This window comes from Peromyscus maniculatus, chromosome 22 (genome assembly GCF_049852395.1).
Source record: "Peromyscus maniculatus bairdii isolate BWxNUB_F1_BW_parent chromosome 22, HU_Pman_BW_mat_3.1, whole genome shotgun sequence".
In the NCBI taxonomy this organism is placed as follows: Eukaryota; Metazoa; Chordata; class Mammalia; order Rodentia; family Cricetidae; genus Peromyscus; species Peromyscus maniculatus.
Window position 1 is genome coordinate 52,353,829 of NC_134873.1, and position 21,088 is coordinate 52,374,916.

Genomic DNA, 21,088 nt, shown 5'->3' on the forward strand with positions numbered 1-21,088 from the left:
TTTTTTTCTTTTCTGTTAGGCAGGAAAAAGTTGTTTAGCTTACACTTCCACGGGGTTCAGAGTCCAAGTCTCTCGGTTCTGTATTTCTAGGCTTGCGGTGAAGCCAGAACATCCTGGCAGCAAAACATGGCAGCGCTGGTCACCTCAGTGGCAGACAGCAAGCAAGGGTGCATTTCCAGTTCCTCATGCTGGGAACTCTCCATATTTTCAGGAAGTTGCAGGGACCCCCAACTCAGGGCTTTGTGCATGTTGGGGAAGCAGCCTGCAGCTGAGCTACATCCCCCGACCACCCCACCCCTCCAAAACAAGCCATTTCTTACTGCTTTTATGGAAGCCACTGTCTTTTACCTGGTCCTGGTATAGACCAGGGGCGGAGAACAAGCCAGCCCCAAGGCACTGGACCACACACAGCCTGTACCCACCCTCTGGAACTAAGCCCACCAGTGAAGATGGACTCACATATCAGAAGCCTCAGTACAGGGGACAGGAATAGCACAGTCCGTTTGAGAGTCCTACACCTGGGGGTGCCTTGTCAGCGAGGTCTGGTGCTGGGCCCTGTGTGGTCACCCCACTTTCTGACACACATAGAGAGGCAGGCGCTCTGATGTCATTTGCGTTGCTGGCGAACCTGCCCCGTGGGGCACTGCCCAGTGACTCAGGGGAAGGCCCTTTAAGGGAAGCTCTCTGTGTCTCTCTGGGAGCCCGAGAGAGGGCAGGAGGTGAGGATGGGCACGTCTGTGCCGTGGGCAGTGGAGACAGGCAGCCAAGTGTTTGCAGGAGCTGGAATTAATCTCAGACTTCTCCGAAGGCTCGCTCCCGTGAGGCCTTGGGCAACTCACTCGGCTTCTCTGCACCTTTCTTCTCTTTGAATCTGTAAAGTGATGATCACGTTTGCCTTACAGAACTAGTCTCATGATGAAGTTTTTTATACATTGTATCGTTCCACCATCCCAACGCTTTTTGTAAGTGGGTTTTTGTTTTTGTTGTTTTGTTTGTTTGGTTGTTTGCTTGGTTTGGTTTAGTTTTTTGAGACAGAGTTTCACTGGGTAGCCTTGGCAGTCCTGGAACTCGCTTTGTAGACCAGGCTGGGCTCGAACTCACAGAGATCCGCCTGCCTCTGCCTCCCGAGTGCTGGGATTAAAGGTGTGCGGCACCACCGCCCCTCCGATTATGATGTATTGTTAAACTTGCATTTTTGTAGTAGAAAAAAAAAATGAGCAGCTCAGACAGGGTAAGTGACTTGCCCAAAGTTAACATTGCTAGCAAGTAGCTGTAGTGGGATTTGAACTTCCAACTTGTGTTGTCCTCCAGATGAATAAGGACCCTAGGGTGTATTGAGTGAGGCATGTTCATTGGAAATGTTGATGCTTCCTGGGTATAAGAGATGAGGTCTGTTTGCAAATACACAGGAAAACACGGTAGGCATTCGGTTATCTTTGGGTTTGGTTTGTCTTTTGCTCTAACTACGGAGTAAGCGTTTAACAAAAACCTGTGATCTCCATTCCCTGACTCTCCCAAGCCTCTCCATCCACATCTTGTCTCCTGTAGCATTACTTTTCCTGTGTTCAGAAGGAAAGGGAAAAAGAAAAGAGGTGAAATGCATTTAAGTTAAACCGGACACTCCCCTGCAGCCTCTGCCTCATAGTAAGTGTCCAGACCCCATCTCCAGGGCTGGGGCTGTCACTTACTGGGTAGAAGTGCTGGCCCTGCATGTGGAAAGGCCTGTGTTTTATCTCCAGAACACACGCTGTACCAAAGGGGTGGAGAGAGCTGGGCATGCTAGTACACGCCCTTGATCCCAGCACTCAGGAGGCAGACACAGGCGGATCTCTGAGGTCAAGGCTAGCCTGGTCTACAGTGAGTTCCAGGACAGCCAGGACGACACAGAGAAACCGTGTGAAAGCCAAAAATGGGTGGATGGGGAGGAGGACAGGCTGGCTGGCTGGCTCAGCAGTTAAGAGCACGGGCCATTCTTTCAGAGGAAGAGGTTTGATTATCACAACCTTTATGGTGGCTAGCAACCATCCACAACTCCAGTCCCAGGGGATCTAATGACCTCTTCTGGCCTCCAAGGATGCCAAGCACACTGGTGGTACACAGACGTCCATGTAGATAAAACATAAAAAAAAAAAAAAAAAGTAAATGAGTAACTTTTCTTAAAGACACCTGCTCGTAATCCCAGCTCAAGGGAGGCCAATTCCTTGGGGCTCCCCGGCCTACTTGGTGATCTCCAGGTCACCATCTCAAAAAAAAAGGGTAGATGGCACCTAAGGAGCGATACTCAAGGTAGACGTCTGATCTACATGTGTACACACACACACACACACACACACACACACACACACACAGAATTAGCTTTCCAGTGGGTAAGGTGGTGCACGCCTGTAGTCCCAGCACTTGGGAGGTGAAGGTACGGGGATCGGGAGTTCAAGGTCTTTCTCGGCCTCGTAGCAAGTTTGAAGACAGCCTGGGCTGCATGAGATCCTATCACAAGAAGAAGAGAAGGAGGAGGAGAAAGACTTGGAAAATTACTATTAAAGTTTTATTTGAACAAAGAAAGCTGCCGACCGGTTTTGTAGTCTAGTGAATTATATATCATATATAAATTAAATGTCAGCTTGTTCCTTATTCCTCTATCTCTTACTTTTTTATTCATAGACTATTTCATCCCCGAGTTTAATGAATTTAGGTTATGTTCACCACCACCCCCTCCCTTCCCACTCATCCCTCCTCCCAACATGCCCCCTCCAGCTTTTTTGTCTTTTGTATTTGTGACTCGGTGAGTTTAATTAGCAAAGCTTGCAAGAGCATGGATGAGGGAGTCTTTCCTGGAACACACTCCCATCTTGGGCAGGTAACCTCATGCCCTAGCTACACACACACACACACACACACACACACACACACACACACCCCTACACACACACACACACACCCCTACACACACACACACACACACACACACACACACACGTTTTTCCCCCACTGCTAGGGATTGAACTTGGGGCACTGTACATACTACACAAGCGCTCTACCACTGAGCTACACGCCCAGCTGTCTTTCTTGCTTTCCCAAACGCATGATCCTCCTAACGTGGCTCCGGGGCCACTCACGGTGCTTTTTACTCCCCGCCCCAGCGACTGAGGAAGCCGAGGTAGACAGTTGTTACATTCCTGTGTGTATTTGCACACGAGGGGGTGTGGCATCTTTACAGAGAAATTGCCTTTGATTAATTAATTCCAAGGAGCAGCAACGATGGGAATTAAGTTTCCAGAGAGGGCTTGCTTGCTTGCCTGCTTGTATAATTAGAAACCTACAGCAGAGGCTTGGAACGCCGAGATCTCCAGGCAGCAGAGTGTTTTTCACAGTGAAGACTAAATCTAAAAAATAAAAATTCCAGAAAGAAGAGAGCAGATGGGCTACATGAGCCTCTCAGCCTCCCCTGACCTCCTCAGAAGACACTGTCACCTCCCAGTGTGTCAGGCCTTGGGCCTCGGTAGGTCCACTGACCTTTCGTCACACCGCTTTGATCCCGTGCTATGATGTCATCGTTATCACATGGGGACCTGGAGGAAAACTGCTATGAACTGATATTGACCACTGGGGCACAGCTGGAGATGCCCTTAACCTTGGTCTAGGATGGCATGGCTCCTGTCTTAGGAGTTACTGAATAAGACTCAGTGTTTTGGGGAAGCCAAACCATAGGTCCCAGAGAGATGTGGGGTGGGGCCAGAGCAGCTGGCAGGAAAAGTGATGGATTGTATAATAGCCCCCTTTTTAATCCTCTCTCTGCTGGCTTATTTCCCCCGAGGCACACTGATCCGCTGTAGACTGTTCTTTATCTTCTGAATTGAGTGATGTCATTTTTCTGACTCTCCCAGGGAGAGGGTATCTACTTGGGATGGCTCTCCAAGTACAATATTATGATCTGGGATGGGAAGAGTGTCCTTTCGATGACTTGTTTGTGCAGTCGATGATTCAACAAGTCCAACTGTTGGCATCCCGGCTCTGGGAAAGGGGTGATGGTGAGAGCCACTGGACCAGCTTTGGATCGCGATGCCTGCATCTGCTGCCTTCACAAATGCCAATAAAAATAGACTGCCAAAGACAGCGGATGGCACGCCCAGGCATGCTTGGGCCCCGGCTGCCTTCTGTCAGCAATTTTATGTCATTTCCAAAGACCACAGTTTCCCTTTTGAATGTTCTAAAGCATTGCTTATGGAAGAGAGTCAAGTTTCTTTAGATTCACCTCTGGTCTTCTAGTCTCAGGTCGAGTGCCATAAGTGGGTTAAATATATATTCTAAATTCTGTATTTAAAAGACATTATTTGGGGCTGGGGATTTAGCTCAGTTGGTGCAGCGCCTAAAGACCCTGGAGTTGATCCCCACCACTGCACAGTTTGATTGTGGTGCCACACATCTGTAGTTCCAGCCCTGGGGAGGTAGAGGTAATAGAGAGGACAGACTAGGAGTTTGGGGGAGGTGGACCGGTGGTACCGTATCTGTCTACGGTGCACATGGCCCCAGGTCTCAGCTCCAGCAGTGCATAAGCAAAGAATACAAAGGGCCACATGGCCCCAGGGTTTATTAAAGGTGAAGCAGAGTCCCTCGTGTATTGGCTTGAAGACTACTGGGTCGTTGTCTGAGGACCGTGGAGGTTTCTTCAGCCTATGAAGCCACAGGGGTAAGGCTTGGATAGGAAGACAGACCGGGCACATAAGGCATGGTTAATCAGCAGCCTGGTATTTTAGGCTCTCTGGAAGGATTCCAGATCGGCCATTCCCTGTACTTGTTTGTGCTGATAGCACATTTTCTCCCGGAGAACACTTGTCTCTCTCTGGAGAAAATACTCGCGTGTTCCCACGAGACTAATTTGGAGCTCTCGGTGTGGGGGTCCTGGGAGAGTGACAGATGTCCACAGTGGTTCCTGGAATCTTCAGCTGGCTTCTTCAGTTAAGTGCTGTTTACCTGCAGAGGCCATTACCAAAGCCTTTAAAACCAACCTGTCCCTGGCTGTCTCCATCTCAGTAACCCGTAGAGGTGACCTTCCTGAAGGAAACCTCTGGCTGGAGAGCGGAAGTCTCTAGTGTGAGAGCCGCTTAGATGTTTGGAAAAGCAAAGAAGACCAAGAAAGCAAAGGGATTTGGTTCACCTGGGTTAGTTTACCATCAGTGACCAGGCACAGATGTCTGAGGAGCCCGCTGGGTAGCAGTACTGGATCATTTTTGGCTTTTAAAAGATTTTGTTTGTTTGTTTTGTTTTTTGTTGTTATTGTTTTAAGACAGGGTCTCTTTATGTAGCCTTGGTCATCCTGGAATTCGATATATAGACCAGGCTGGCTTCAAACTCAGAGATCCGCTCATGTCTGCCTTCTAAGTGCTGGGATTAAAGGTCTGCACCACCGTGCCTGGCTTGTTTGTTTTTATTTTTTACGTTTATGACTGTTTTACTTGCGTGTGCGTATGGACACCGCATGTGTACCTGTTTCCCAGGGAGGCCAGAAGAGGGTGACAAATTCCCTTGGGACTCGAGTTTACTGATGGGTGAGCCACTGTGTAGGTGCTGGGAACTCAGCCAGGGTCTGTCACAGAGCAGTATTTGTGAGCTAATTTCCAACCTCTCAGTACTGAATTTAGATGCCTTGGTAAGTAAAGACCTATCCCAGAAACCAATGTGCAAAGGCTCCCAGGCTCAGAGAGCTCCCAGGCTCCAGCAAGAAAATGGGGAATGTCTTCTGCCTTAGTCTCTGCTTCTGTTGCTTCAGTAAAGTACCTGACCACCCCCCCCCCAAAAAAAAAAAAAAAAAAAAAACCTTAAGGGAGAAAAGGTTTATTTGGCTCACAGGTCTAGGGTGCAGTCCCCGTGGTGAGGAGGTGGAAGCAGCAAGAGCTTGAAGCAGCTGGTCACGTCAGATCTGGAGTCAGAAAGAAGACAGAGTGAATGCATGCACCTGCTCAGTCTCCTTTCTCCAGTCTAGGATCCCGACCAGGGAACGGTGCCACCCATGGTGGGCAGCTCTCACCTAGAGAATGGTGCCACCCACAGTGGATAGATCTCACCTAGAGAATGGTACCACCCACAGTGGGCAGATCTCACCTAAAGAATGGTGGGTGCCACCCACAGTGGACAGATCTCACCTCAGTTAACACAATCAAAAAGACTATCTCTGACATGTGCGTGCCTGGACCTCCTCTAGCGTCTGGAGAACTGTCTCAGCTTAACTTTCTAACCAGATCTGTCTGTTTTCCCATTAGTGTGTCAGTGTTTGTTTCGTGTATTTTTTAAATTCTGTTGGGGCATGTATGTGTATATGCATATATTATTTTTATGTCTTTTTTTTTAACATTTTATCACTGTGAGGTGACCTTCTTTATCACTGTTAATGCTTCTTATCTAGTAGTCTACTTCTTCTAATATCAGTATGGCCACATCACTTTTCTTTCTTTTTTCATCTCTCTTTTAAAAAATTGTTTTTAGGGCCCGAACGATGGCTAAGCAGGTAAAGGCACTGCCACCAAGCCCGTGACCTGAGTTTGACCCCGGGGACCCTCATGGTGAGAGGAGAGAACCGACTCCTGCAAGTGCCCTCTGACCTCCACGTGCACTGTGGTACGCACATGTACACACACACACACACACACACACACACACACACACACACATCAATAAAATGTAATGAAAATTTTATAAAAATATTTAAAAGTAATAAAATGTAATGAAAATTGTCTTTAGGTGTTTGCTTTGTTTTTGCACTCTTGGAAATCGAACCCAGGACCTCGTGCATGCTGGCCCAACAGCCTCTTGCTGGCAGTCTTTTATCAGTTTGTTGTTCTTTTCAATTCTCAGGGGTGAACCCATGTCCTTCCGCATGCTAGCCAAGCACTCTTTGTCTTTTCCTCTTTCTTTTTCCTTTGAGACGGTCTCACTATGCGGCCCAAGTTGGCCTCAGACTCAATCCTCTTGCTCAGTTTTCTGAGTGCCGTGATCACCGGCCTGTGCTTTCTACTGAGCTTTTTCTTGTTTTATTAAATTTGAAATGAAATGGATCCAATGCCATCTCCAAAGCCAGTGTACATCATTCCTTTACAGATCTGAAAAATCCCATAAAGTGATATTCTATTGCCGTTTTAACTAGTTAATTAAAATTTAAGACAGGCTGTCTGTAGCCCTGGCTGGCCTGGAGCTCACGGAGGACCCCCTGCCTCTGCCTCCTGAGTGCTGGCATTAAAGGTGCATGCCCTTGCTTGGCCATATAGTATTTTTTATATTAATGTCTTTATTTCTTTATTTTTTAGACAGGGTTTCACTGTGTAGCCCTGGCTGGCCTGGACTTTCTATGTAGACTAGGCTGGCCTGAATTCACAGAGATCCAATTGCCTTTGCCTCTGGAGCGCTGGAATCCAGGGCGTGGGTCCCTTCTTTTATATTTCTAAAATACAGCCAAGGGGCAGCCGTGGTGGCACAGGCCTGTAATCCCAGGACTTGGAGTCTGAGACAAGAGGATCATGAGTTCAGGGCACGTCTAGGCACATGTCAAGTTCTAGGCCAGTTTGAGTTCTATAGTGAGGCCCTATCTCTTTGAAAAGAAGAAGAAGGAGAAGCATACCACGTTGTCGCCCATCACAGTCTCTTCTATAGCTTATTTAACATATCTATGGCAGATAGTTTGATTCGGTGTCTAACAGCTAGCTCTTACATCTATCTTCTGCTGACATTTTTCTTCTGATTGTCAGTTCCATTTCCCTGCTTCTCCTCTCTGGTACTTAGAATGGCAGTCACTGTGAATGACAAGATTCACAATGCAGAGACTCCGGCTTCCGTTTCCTCTGCCATGTTCTCAGTCTTGCTCCAGCAGGTGGATAAACAGGAATCACCTTGATTCTTACGTTTCCCTTTTTCCATGTTGGCGTCTCAGGGAGAGGAGGTGCATGTGTCTGTGCGTGCTTGCACGTGTGTGGGCTTACCAGTGCGTGTGATGTGGAGGCCAGGCAGGGCTGATGTTGGGAACCATGATCAACTCTTCCACCTCGCCGAGGCCGGGGCGCTCAGTCGGGCCCAATGAGACTAGTCTTGCTAACCAGCTTTCTCTGGGGATCCCCATCTCCCCCTTGCAAGGCGTGGGTTATAGGCAGGCCACAATGGCCACCTGGCACTTTATGTGGGTTCTGGAGATGCAAATCTGGTCCCCGTGCATTCATGGTAAGCCCTTTGACTACGGAGACATCTCTCCAGCCCTGATCGCTGTGATTCTGTGGAGGCTTAGTTTAAAACAGTGGTTCTCAACCTTCTCGAACAACCCTAAGATCATTGGAAAACACAGATATTTACATCACGATTCATAACAGTAGCAAAACTACAGTTAAAATAATATTATGGTTGGGGGAATGTATTAAAAGGTCTTGGGATTAGGAAGGTTGGAAACCACTGGTTTCGAGATTAGAGATCATCAGATTTGTTTAGCCTTCTGGGTTTTCAGTAGAAAAATCATGCCGTTGACCCAGCCCCTGTAAGCTGGGGGACGTTAAACTCCAAATTCTGCCTTCTGGTGGCTGCTCACGTCCCACTCAAATCATTTAGCCCTGTACTTAGGCGTCAGGAAGGAACCTGTGATTTGGGGTGTGTGTAAGAACATCCGAGTGCTCCCTGAGTCCCCTTCCTTTTCAAGGTCTCCTTCCCCGATTTATAGCTGTGTAGATAGCCTTGAACTCTCACCTCTGATGACTCATCCCAGTGAAGCCACAGCTCTCTGCCTGAGTGGGCTTTCTGTATTTCATGGCTCGCAGGAAAGGCAGAGTTGAGAGTAGCCCTCAGCTAGTCCCGCTCTGTCCTGGGGCTACAGCCTCTCCTCTACCTCCGGGTGGTTTTTAGGTTGTTGTTTAAGTTTGCCTAGATCTGATTGGCCAGAGAGCTAGTCCAATATAAATTAACCTACCATTGAAGGAAATAGAACACCGGCCACCCTTCCATGCCTCTCTACCTTGGTTTTCCTGGTTTAAAATTAAAAAAAAAAAAAAAATCTTGCTGTTTATGCTTTATGGAAACTCTTTTGTTGCTTCTCAGAGGTCATCGATAATGTTTTGGTTTTTACGTCTCAACTCTAGCGTGTGTGTGTAGAGATTTTTGTCCTGGTCACCCTAGGGCTGGCAGAGTGCTTACCTAGCACAGGTAAGGCCCTGGATATTGCAATATTGCAGGAAACAACCGCAACATTCTGGGCTGTTGAGTTTGCGTGGCAGCCAGCGGTTAGCCCCAAAGGCCAGCGCCTTGATGTAGCATCTTGACACGTGCACTCCTCAGAGTCCCCCAAAGAAGCTTCCTCCTGCGGCCTCCCCAGAGGGCACGCGTTTTGCTGCCTGCACGCTGGAGAGTCACCGCTCAGAGCGCACACTCACTTGCTCTCTCAAATGTGCATGGCACCTGTTATCTCCCTCAGACACACCCGGCCATGGTGGGAAGTAGTCAGTTGCCCATGGACTTGAGCTCCGGAGAGCTCCGGGCTCGCTGATCCAACCACTCTCAACTCATCCATTACTTCAGTCTTTGCCTCCAATTCCCAGTATCACTTTCTGAGAGCCCTTTGAGGATTCTTTGGACGAACTGGGCCCTCCGCTTCACGGCCAGCCTCAAGTCTAGCTTTCGGGCGTGGGGGGTGGGGGTGGGGAGGAGAGAGAGAGAATGTGTGTGTGTGTGTGTGTGCGCACACGTGCACCATGCACTCTCATGCATGCATACATGTGAGGCCACACATATAAATGACAACTCCCGATACCGTCTGGGTTCTAGGGATCAAACTCAGGCCATCAGGCTTGCACACAAAGTGCCTTTTACCTCCTGAGCCCTCTCCCTGGCCCAAGCCTAGCTTTCTTGAATGCATACTCTCACTCACCATCTGCTTTCCAGCCTCCAAGATTCGGATGGTGAATTCTCTGATTTTCGGAAGGGGAGGACATGGACTCACAAGCCTGCAACTAGAGACTGTAAAAGAGCTTGCTTTTGTGGCATCGGTTGGCCAGAGGGCAGAGTCTCCGAGTCCACGGGCTTCAAGTACTTCTGAGTAGTCAAACCAATAGGGAGCATTTTGCAGAAAACAAAGTAAGTGCTTATGACTCAGAGTTAGCGATGGCAAAGGTGGCCAGTCTAGATGAACACGTTTGCGCATGAGCAAAGAGATAAATGACTGAGGCTGTCTCTGGTCCTGGAAGGAGACCTGGGAGTTAGACCTTTCCCTGGGGGCCATCTGCTACCCGCTGCCGCGTTGTGTGCGTGAGTCCTGGTGATGCCCACTGTTCTCGCTTCCCGGAAATGTGTGGGGCTTGGGAAGCTCTGGGCAGGAGAGAAGGAAATGGCAGCCTCGTGGGGGCGGATGTGAGCACGGGAACTCTGCTGGGATGTAGAGGGGTAGCATGTCTCAAGCTAGTGTGAGGAAAGCAGGTATGAGCCTGGACTCCAGATCCCGAGCAAGCGACCAGCTACCAGAGAGGGTTGCTCTGAATCCCAAGCAGGTGTGTTTAGCGAAACTTGACCATGATAGGTCAGAAACGTGGCCTCTGTATACTGCATTGGAGCAGATGTTGTATTTCTGCTGGGACAAGTGAATAATGGAGTCCACGCCTTCCCCAGCAGAGGTGGGGGAGCAGACTTCTGAGAGATACTGGCACACTCGTAACGCAGACACTGAAGTATATACACTCTCACTGGGACGGGTGGAGAATGAGAGGCTCAGTGGAGCGGGGAAAACTTGATCTGAGTTCAGATCTGAGTTCAGGTCTTGACTCTGTAATGTACTCACTGTGTGACCCTAAGCAAGTGCTCAGTCTTTCTGATTGTCCTAAGGTTCTAATGGTTAAAGCGGTCACATAATACACACGAGGACCAGGAAAGTAGCTGTTCATTGATTCCTGAACTGAATTTGAGCCTTTAACACATTTGATGAGCCGCTGTTGGATACCAGGCTGTACATCAGTTCCTTCCCCGTCCCCGAAAGTCTCAGGAGGTGACACCCCAGCTTAGCCCCATCCTCTGTCCCTCAGGATGGCTCGAACCTGTGAAAGCGAACATTTTGGTTCTGTCTGGGCTGCAGTGAATGATGGGAGAGAATGTCCCAGCATTTTCATCCCACCTCAGCATCCCCCACGCCCTGACAGCAGTGAGCATGTTGGCAAGCTACTTCGGCTGTTCAGTTATTCATTTCTGTCACAAGTCCAGATGCACAGCGGTGACAGAGTGGGGACGGTTCTGACCCCGTGACACTCCGGGTTGAGGCTCACTCTCCTGTGGAGTGTATCCATAGCCCGGGAGGGTTGGCATCACCATGATTACAACAGCTGAAAGACAGTGTGGGCTGCAACCCCCCAGCTGAGTGTGTTCATTTTCTCCAAGTCAGCAGGAGGTTCCCTAAGGTCCGTGGATGAACACAGAACCACTGGCCTGGGGTGCGGGAGCCTCACCGGCAGCCACTGCGCCTGCACCCAAGTCTTGGCTTGGATGCTTGAGTGTCATTATCCCTTGGGTCTATCCCTAAACTGTAGTGCGAGCCTTCTTTCCCCGCCAGTCGCCATGTTGGTGGGAGGCGCCTGCCCTGCACGCTTAGTTTGCGTTCGCCGTCAGAAATCGTTGAGCCTTGATCTTGTTTCTTCCCTTTTCCAGAACTTACCTGCTGTGTGTCAGACTGAGCTATCCCTCTCCCATCCTGTACTTCAAGACCTGCTACTGTCCCGCTGGTGGTCACAGCCGTGCCTGGAAAGAAGGTGGCTCCTTCAGTGGGAGAGCTCCGCGCACACCCCTTGGCGTCCTAGAGGGGCCGGGGAGAAACTGTAGGAGCGCGCAGTCCGCATCCGCGGCTCCGCGCGTGAACCAGTGACACCTAGCTTCCTTCCCAGAGACCTCGCTGTCCCAGGATGGACGTGTCTGAGAACTGAGGCGAGCAGGGAGCCACTAGCCAGCCTCCTCACTTCCCAGTTCCCAACTCCCAGGAGCTGCTAGCTCAGCCGTGGAGGCTGCTGCGGGTCCCGGAGCCCCACTGCCCTGCATGTGCCCACCCTACTGTTTCCTGCTGTGAAATGATGCACGGGAGGGACATGGCATCTTTCTGAGCGGCTTCTCCTTCAGGATGTGCCGCTCTTCGTGCGGCCCACGACATCGCCCTGCCTTTGCTATTGTGTCTCTCGGCTTTTTTTTTCAATAGGCTGCCTTTCTCTCCTCACGGAGGAAATGACTCTTTCTGCATCCCACGCAGGGTTTACTCCCACCCTCTGTGGGGCCGGAGGGTCTGGGGGAACAGACGGTTCTTGACCTTGGCCAGCCTGCAAGCGGCTGTCAGCATCTGCTCCGTCGTCGCTGGAGAGACGCGGGGTTGAACTGGTTTCCGTTCGGTCCCGGGGAGCCCCACAGAGAGCGGGTGTCAACTGCGCCAAGCGTGGAAGCACATCACTGTGACAAGCTGTTGGCTTACTGTCCTCTTCCCTCATAGCTACACCAGCCGACAAAGATCTGTAGCCAGGGTAGAGGGATCCTTTAGTGGGTCACAAATCTCCCCCTCCCCGCCCCCATTTTATTTTAAGTAGACTCTGTTGGGCCTGAGGGGTGGGGTAGAGGATGGAAATCTTCTTTGTAGATAGGAATCGATGTAGATGGCTTCGTGATCCCTCACTCCTCCAGCTTTTCGGTGAGCATGTATGCCGGGGCCCCTGGAGACCTGCCTGTTTTACTGCCCTGGATACAAGCCCTCAGTAACATCCTAGATGGCTGCTCTGGCAGCCTCCACGCTCAGTGACAGTCACCAAAGTAACTCCCTGAGCAGAGGACGTGGGCCACACCTCTCCATTAGCAGGGACAGGCTGTGGAGCCCAGAGTCCCACTACTGACAAGGCAAATAGAATCTGACCTTGCAGCCACCTTGGGGCCTGTGACTTAAAGCGGCCGGGGGGGGGGGTGGCTGAGAGGAGGGGACTCCCCAGCAGAAGGTTACAAGACAGGGGTGGCCACAGCTGGAACTGACGCCCCCTCCCACCAAGAAGAATAAGTTGTCACAGAAATGATTTGCTGTCTGGCCGTCTGTGTTCCATGCAGCAGAGAGAAGGGGTGTGTGTGGCCGAGGACAGTGGTCAGAGTCCCAGCTGCCTTGTCCTCTCCCAGGGCTCTCTGGGGAGGGATTGCTTTTCGTCCTAGGCCTCTACACAGCTGTGACAAGTTCCCACCACGGCTGGGCCATGGCTGGGGGCCTTGCAGGTGGGGCTGGGTCAGCGGTGCTCCACGAAACAGGTGCCGGTGGGAGCACTTCCCTAGAGTGTTCCCATCAGCAAAGACCCAAGAGATGGAGCAGCGGCGGGCCATTGGGGCATTTCTTCTCGGGAGGAAAAGGAGATAATAGGATTGCGTCTCTGGCCCCGCCCTGGGTTCGTGCGGCCTATAGACATGGGGAGAAATTCTTGCCTCCCTGTTCGCTTTCCTCTTCTACCCTGTTGTGTCGTGAGTGACAGACAGCTCACCCTGCCAACAGTCAGTCACCCTGACTGCTGAGGTTTCATGCTCTCTACCAGGTCTGGGAGATCTGGAGAAGGTCCTCCACAGAGCCGGTAGAAGAGGCCCAGGAGGCCTGCCCTAGCCTAGGTCGCAGTCAGCTTTGGGAAAAGCACAGCTCACTTGGAGCCCCGTGGACCCAGAACGTTCTGTCTCTCCTTGTTTGTGAGAGCCGACTTTTGTAGCCTCGTCTCCCGACGTAACTAAGCATTTTTGCTCCACCTGATAACTGGGAAGACCCAGAATGCTGAAGGAATGCTCCAGGGTAAATAAGACAGGGACCTGGTCCTTTGTCTTTGCCTTTCTGAGCACGTGGTGCTGAGAGGGTTTCCGGTCACGGCCTTTCTGGGCCCACAATGTTGCCATTGTGCACGTCAATGGCATAGCCCTGTTGCTCAGTGACAGATGAGTGGGTGAACAGGCTATCTTCACAGGCACACAGCAGTGCTAGACCCCCCCTGAGAGGACACAAGAAAACTTCAAGGTGTCCCTTCCGTCCCCAGATATTGCCACCACTGTAATAAACTAAGGGTATGCGGAAGAGCGGGACCCAAGGAAGTTGCTGGAAGCTCCCACAGTACTGCCTTGCCTGTGGCCCAGTGTCCGTCACTCAGGGCCCAATCAGGAAAGCAAAACTTGTACTTAGGGTCCACCCAGAAGCAAGAAGAGCAGGGCTCAGGGGAAGAAGCACAGGTCAGCTGTACACAGTGAAGAGGCCGTGTTACCATAGGCCAGGGCCGCTGGGAAGGATCCAAAGCCATGAGGAGTCAGAGGGGAGAGAGAGAACTTGGCCTCTCCCTCCCGCCCTGTGGGTTTCTGTGGGTGCCCCCCACTAGCTGGCTCCAGCCAGAAGCCAACTACCCTGGGAGCCTGCAGGCTCAGCTCCCAGCATGCAGCAGGGGAGAGCAGGGGAGGGCTGATGCGGAGCAGCCCTGTGGCAGGTGCGCCGCTACGTGTCTTCAAAGCCTGGCCGGTCCTCGGTCCTCGGCAGTGCTAAGACCTTGGGGAAGGAGGCAGAGGAGTGGCCTGCTTGGGTTTTGTAGATTGTTTTCGTTCTGCTGGGGACGACAGAGCAAGAGGAAGCCTTTCTTCACACTTGTCCCTGCTTTCCTTTGGAGGAATCTGCCTGTGCCTGTGCTTCCTCCCGGAAAGGCACGTCCTGGTTTCTGTGTGCCCCGCCTGCCTGTTCCTCTCCTCCCAGTCTCTGGTTCCCCCCTTGCCATGAGCACTAACCAGAGCAGGCCTCAGTGCTCGGGAAAGCTCTCTCCCACGCCATGCCAGTGTGGCCTGTCTGTCTGTAGGAGAGGCTACCTACATGTCAGTTTGTATTGTGTTTCCAATAAATTTCTGGAAATCGTACCTGGTGTCACGACGTCCTTTCCCGGGCCAGTGGCCCAGCTGGGAGGCTCTGCTCACTCTCTCTCCAGGCTTTGGTGTCTGGAGGACCTCATCTAAAGGACTCTGCACCTCTGCTTGCTCCCAGAGTCTAGGAGAGGCAACAGGCCACCCCCAAACTCTCAGCCACCTTTCTCCCGGGTTGAATGTGCTGGTATTGTCTCACCAGCCACATCCTGAGGACGTGGCGGTTTCGGGAAGCTGTACCCCCAAATAAGTGCCTTTGACTTTGTGCCACTTACATTCAGAGGTGGGAGCAACAGGCAGATCTCTCCCCGTCAACCACGGAGTCACTCCTGCACTGCCGTGGCTACCACTGTGTCCTGGGGGCACATGCTGGGGTTCTTGGGGAGCTGCAGAGGAAACTGCTGTGCCTTGGCCCGGGGCTGCCCTATCAGGTGACGGTTTGAGCACACTGCCTCAGTTGCCCCGCTGAGGCAATTATGGGGGAAAGTAAATGGAGGCTCACCTGAGACCCTTCCAGCCCATGTGTAGGACCCTGGTTTGCTGGGCTATGTGATAAGTGATTAAAAGGCAAAACCGAAGTAGACAGTGTGTTTGTTGGGGTTGTCTAGGTATTCGTTTTTAAATATGTACTATTTATTTTTTTCTTCAAGTATGCATGCATGTATGTATGTATGTGGGCTTATGTGTACCATGGAACATGTATGGAGGTTGGAGATAACTCCCTGCAGTTCTCTCCTAACTACGTAGGTCCTGAGGATTAAGAGCTTGGACTATTAGGTTGGCTGATGAGCCAACTCTTGGGGCCAGAAACAATAGACACACAAAGGGGATTTGTTAGATTGGCTCCCTTGTCAACTAGACAATTACATTTCCTTTTGCCGTTCTTACTTTCCAAATGAAAACAGTAACAAAGTCATAATTCCACCTGAAATGATATAACTGTCTTACATACAACTACAAACATACTGTCCCCACCCCCAAAGAAGTGCCAAAGTCCCTTGAGGAATGCTTAGCCTTTTAGTGGCCTATAACTTAGGTATGATGATATATATTTACAGCACTTACATGTGAATATCATCTCCGTGTTATACTATATAAATGAAGAAAAGCAAATATCTGCTGAACGAATAAGCATTCTTTTTATATAGTATTTTATTTATGCTTTGAGCATTTCATACATGTATACAATGTAATTTTATCACATTCAACTCCCTCTGGACATTGTCTCTAACTTCATGTCTTTTTTTTTTTTTTCTCCCTCACAACCCACTGAATCCAATCTGTGGGGCCTGTGTATGCACAGGTATGGGATCTGCTGCTGGAGCAAAGGTAACCTGCCAGCAGCCACACTCCCAAAGAAAAATGACTTTCTGGGACCTGGAGAGATGGCTCAGGGGTTAAGAGCACTGACTGCTCTTGCAAAGAACCCAGGTTTGATTCCCAGCACCCACATGGCCACTAACAACCATCAGTAACTCCAGTTCCAGGGGAATCTGGTACCCTCTGCTGGTCTCTGTGGACAATGCATACACATGGTGCACAGACCCGTGGGCAAGACATCTAGACACATAAAATAAGAATAAATCTAAAGCATTTTTTAAGCCGGGTGGTAGTGGTACACGTCCCAACACTCAGCAGGTAGAGCCAGGCGGATCTCTATGAGTTCAAGGCCAGCCTGGTCTACAGAGTGAGATTCAGGACAGGCACCAAAACTACACAGAGAAACCCTGTCTCAAAAAACCAAAATAAATAAACAAATAAATTAATTAATTAATTAAAAGTAATTTTTAAAGAAAAGAAAAATGACTTTTCCTCGCCCAGCAGCCGTCGGCTGCCAAGAGCTCTTCTGCATGGATGGCTCCTCGTGAGCCCCTCCCCGATCTGTGCTGGACTCTTGTGCAGGTAATCGCAGCTACCACAAGCTCCTGAGTATAATGGCCGTGTTATATCCCAACACTCCTCCCCATGCCCTGGCCCCGACATATGTGTGAGCCTTGGGGTTGGGGGAGATTGTTCTGTCCTGTTTAGGACAAAGCACCCACAGTTACTGTTCCTCAGCCCTTTGACCAGTTAGTTTTGCGTCTCTATATTAACCCCTGCTGCTGCTGTTTGTTTTTGTTCTTTACTCTTTTTATTCTTTGGCTCTTTGGGGGGGGGCGACACCCAGCTCCCAAATATTCACACACGGAGCCTTGTTCTCTCTCATGAATGCCCCGGCCTTGGCCTGGCATATTTCTAACCAGCTCTTCTGAACTAATTATCCCATGGACCCCTTGCCTCTGGACTGCCATCCCTCTCCACTTCCTGTCAGCTGGTTGCTAACTCAGCCTCCTGACCCCGGGTTAATTTTATTTCATCAAACAAATGGAACACGTCTTTGCACCATTAAACAAATGTTCCACAGCGTAAACAAAGATGTAACACATCTTAAGTTAATATTCCACGACACACTGCCACTGCCAAAAGAAGCTTCTCTGATCAAGGCTGACGACAGCAGCACAAATCTATGGATAGAACAATCAATATTTAGAAGATAATGTGGCAACACGACCATTTAGCAAGTCAACTGTAGTAGGGTTCCCCTCGAGAACTTAGGCCCCGCCCCCAGCCACGGGCTTCTGACCAGGTTGATAGCAGGCATGAGTCCCCTCCTGGGCAGCAGATCTCATACTCAATCAGAGAGCAGTTGGTTGCCCCCAGCCTTCATGCCACGGTTGTACCAGTGGGCACATTGTGCCTGGCAGATCAGTACTATAGCATGCAGATTTCAAACAAACTTATTTCTAACACAGTAAGACAGAGACACCCAATGGCAGTTGCAATCATCGTTTCTGTAACTGGTCACGTGGCCTCGCCTGGTATTCATAGCTTATCTTCCTCTACTACCCATTCTGCATTTCCTCCCCTCTCGGAAGGACCTCAGCAGGTCTCGGTTCTTACTCCTCCATTCCTGAAGGATCTGTCTGAGCCAGGTATCCTGCTTAGATGGGGGTGTTGTTATTTCCCATTGACCTTAGTCACAGGGCACGGCGACACTGAGAGAGTACACCCCGAAGGATCTCTTGCTCTCCAGACATACTCTATCTTACTGCCCTTGTGAGGATCTCTTGCACTCCAGACATACTCTATCTTATTGCCCTTGTGAGGATCTCTTGCACTCCAGACATACTCTATCTTACTGCCCTTGTGGAAAAGGGATCCATTTTCTCCCCATAGTCTAGTTCAATAGCTCTTCCCAGTACTGTGACTCCTGTCTTAGTCACTTGACTCAAAGACATCAGGAGCCCAAAGTGTCCAGGAGGAAGTCAGACCTACTTTCCCATTCATCTTTTAAAACTAAAATTTATGTAGTGTGTGTATGCTGGTGCATGTGTCCCATGGTGTGTGTGTGTGTGTGTGTGTGTGTGTGTGTGTGTGTGTGTGTGTAGACAACTTGTAGGAGTCAGTTCTCTCTTCCACCATGTGGGTGTTAGGACAGAACTCAGATTATCCGGCTTGGAGGCAAGTGACCTTAACCCACTGAGCCGCCATCGTGCTGGCCATTAACTTCCGGTTCAACGGAATGTTTGGTTGTAGCTCCTGGAAATATCCAGAAATGTCCTCGTATCCCAGAGCCAGAATTTCTCGGCTAACAGAGCATGAAGTCACAGGAGCAGAGCCGTGGGTGCCCGACTCTCCAGGCCCCCTTTGGCACCATGCTCAGGGGCCCTTCTGAGGGCTCCCCGGGAACCTTTCTCATATTCCAAGACCCAGGTGTTTTGATCCTGTGCCATGCCCTAATGCTTCATCCTACAGAGCCGAGTCTTCTAAGAATCTTCCCTCAGAAGTCAGCTTTCTCCAAGGGTCATTCCCTGGCTGAGAAGGGGCCCTTCTCTCTCAAGGACACACCTCCCTGCTACACACACAAGCTGAATTCACACACCCACTCCCTTTAGGGCTTTAGAGTATCCAGACTCGAGCCAGACTACCACTTACTAGCTGTGGGACCTTGGGAAAGTCACCCAACCTATCTGTGCCTCTGTAATTTTCATCTGTAAAATGGGATAATAGCATTGATCTCAGGGCTACAGAAATTAGGGCATGTGAGATGCTTAGAACAGAGCCTGGCACACAGTGTTTACCACTGTTAGCTCATTCCTGCTATTGTTCTCCCCCCCTCCTCCTCCTGAAACTATATTTAAATGTCTCTGTCCGGTCCACAAGACGACAGAACACTCAAACCACCAAAACCCCGGTCCTCAGCTTACCTCACTTTGTCTCCCTTTACTGGCAAAATACCCGGAAGAGGAGACGTGTGTCTCCATTACTTCAGACCTCATTAACGTCTCAACCCATTACACTACTTTATGGTTTCCATTCTGCTCCGGCCCAGCCACTCACAGAACTTGCTGTCCATAAAGTCACTAATGACTGTCTAGAGCGCCACAAGTCTAAGTGTCGTCCCGTCCGAGCGTCTCGAGCACTCAAAGCTGTGGTCACCCCCTCCTTCTTGCGTTGACCTCTTTATCACCTCCTCAGAGACACAGTTAGATCACCCCTGGCTGTCCCTCGCCCACAGGTTGGCCTTGAACCCCTCATCTTCCTGGGCATGTGCCACCACACCTAGCTTGCAGTTGTCATGTTTTGTTTTTTTTTAATACAGTACTGGCCAGGCATTGCTAACTTGGGTGTCCACCCCAGATGCTGGACACGGCACGCTCGCCCGTGCACTTGGCCTCACAGACCGGCTCGCCTGCGGCAGGCAGTTAGACAGCATTTTTGAAAATGCTCTGCTCTTGCACCAGGCACTTTCCCTTCACAAATGGTGGTTTTATTCCATCTTTTCTAATGGAAATCTCTCTGCGTGGGCAAAGAGATTGCCTTCCCTAATGCTCTCTCTTCCTAGCTACGGCGCCACATCTTCTATTGAAAGCTTTCTTCTGAACATTTTTCTGGGTCTTTCATTTTGTGTGTGCCCCCTACCTGCAGGGACTTTTAAAAGATGCACCTTGGTCCATTTCACTCTCTTACTAAGAATGTCATCCATGACCATTACCTCTGCCTTCCGGGTCCAGCTCTGAGGGTACTCCTGTGTGTTGTCTCCTTGGAGGCTTTCCACACCATGCACTGAGGCTCTACCCTTGCTCTTCTCCTCCAAACCTGCTCTTCTGCCAGCCTTGCCATGAGCCATTGCCCAATCCTCACCAGTCATTTTTCCCGGCTCAGCCGGGTGGTGCCTGTGAGCTCTGACTCTGTGTGCTCTTTGCTAGGGCCTGTGTGCAGGCCTTTGCCAGGAATCACAGCCTGAGGTCAGAGTACAGCTCCCTACACACAGCCTCTAGCTATGTGTGGCCTGTGGGAGGCCCAGTAAATGCTGGATGAATTAATGACTCCCGGCCCCTCGCTTTCCTGCCCTACTCACCCCCTATACAGGAATCCTGGGAGGAAAGCAATGGATGCTGCTGTGTTGTGCCCCAGATGGGAGCAGGTTATACTGGGAGAAAGAAAGGTTACAAAGTGCTGGCCCATATCCACACAGCGTGAGCCAGAGCCCCAATGTCTCCAGTTCACTCTGAAACCCTGGACCGCTGCTCTCCTTACTGTAGGAAGCAGATGGTTCTCCATTCTTCCTCCCCTCTTATTCCCTACCTGCTCCCCCAGAGGTGCCTTCCTCCTTGGGGCTCTGGTGTTGGCTTATTTCCATCTTCCATCCTATAGCTGGTCATGGTGTCCATTCCACAAATGGAGGAGCATGGCCAGAGAATGGTACACTGGGCCAGACCAAGGGTGCCCTACTTTCCCTGGGAATGGTGGTGGCAGCCTAAGGTCCACCTCAGGGGGGCAAGGGCCTTTTAGAGAAGGCAGACCTGGGGGGGGGGCTGGGGTAGGCAGCAGTAGAGCTGGCAGGCTCCTGTGGAGGGGAAGAGGTGCTGGCAAGCTCAGTGAGAGCCTGAGCATATGGTCAGAACCACAGGAAGGTTCCAGGACTGGCTGGGAGCTGGGTCCACATCCTCCCCAGGAACTACTCAAAAGCAGCCCTGTGCCTGTTCTAGGTGGGCAAAACCTAGCAATGTAGACATGGGGGTATCTAGTCAGGACATTAGGTTGGGCTGAAACAGCAGCTGGTTGTAGAGATGGGGTTCAGAGGGAGGTGTTGGCAGAAAGGTTTCCAGAAGGCGGGGATGGAGGCGATGACATATGGTGTAGGTGGAGTTTTCCTGTCCCAACC

The 21,088-nt window shown here is 50.5% G+C and overlaps 1 protein-coding gene and 1 long non-coding RNA gene across 12 annotated transcripts in view; one reads left to right on the forward strand and one right to left on the reverse strand.

The window, feature by feature from the left end:
• Mta3 (metastasis associated 1 family member 3) overlaps positions 1 to 14,877 on the forward strand; it is a 140,639-nt gene extending 125,762 nt beyond the window's left edge. For 6 of the 11 annotated variants that reach the window (XM_076558782.1, XM_076558775.1, XM_076558776.1 and 3 more), the window contains 2 exons: positions 9,901 to 10,092; positions 11,647 to 14,877. In XM_076558782.1, coding sequence (XP_076414897.1) covers positions 9,901 to 10,058 — 158 coding nt within the window. In that variant the 3' untranslated portion in view covers positions 10,059 to 10,092; positions 11,647 to 14,877. Of the gene's footprint in view, positions 1 to 6,477; positions 6,732 to 9,900; positions 10,093 to 11,646 lie in introns of those variants that run through there. The other 5 variants (XM_076558778.1, XM_076558780.1, XM_042267474.2 and 2 more) reach the window with 2 other exon arrangements.
• LOC143270085 (uncharacterized) lies at positions 5,814 to 11,793 on the reverse strand. Its single transcript, XR_013047006.1, has 2 exons — positions 11,654 to 11,793; positions 5,814 to 5,914 (listed from the first exon to the last, which is right to left on the reverse strand). It is a non-coding gene; the product is annotated as an uncharacterized LOC143270085 (long non-coding RNA).
• Positions 14,878 to 21,088: the final 6,211 nt, after the last annotated feature.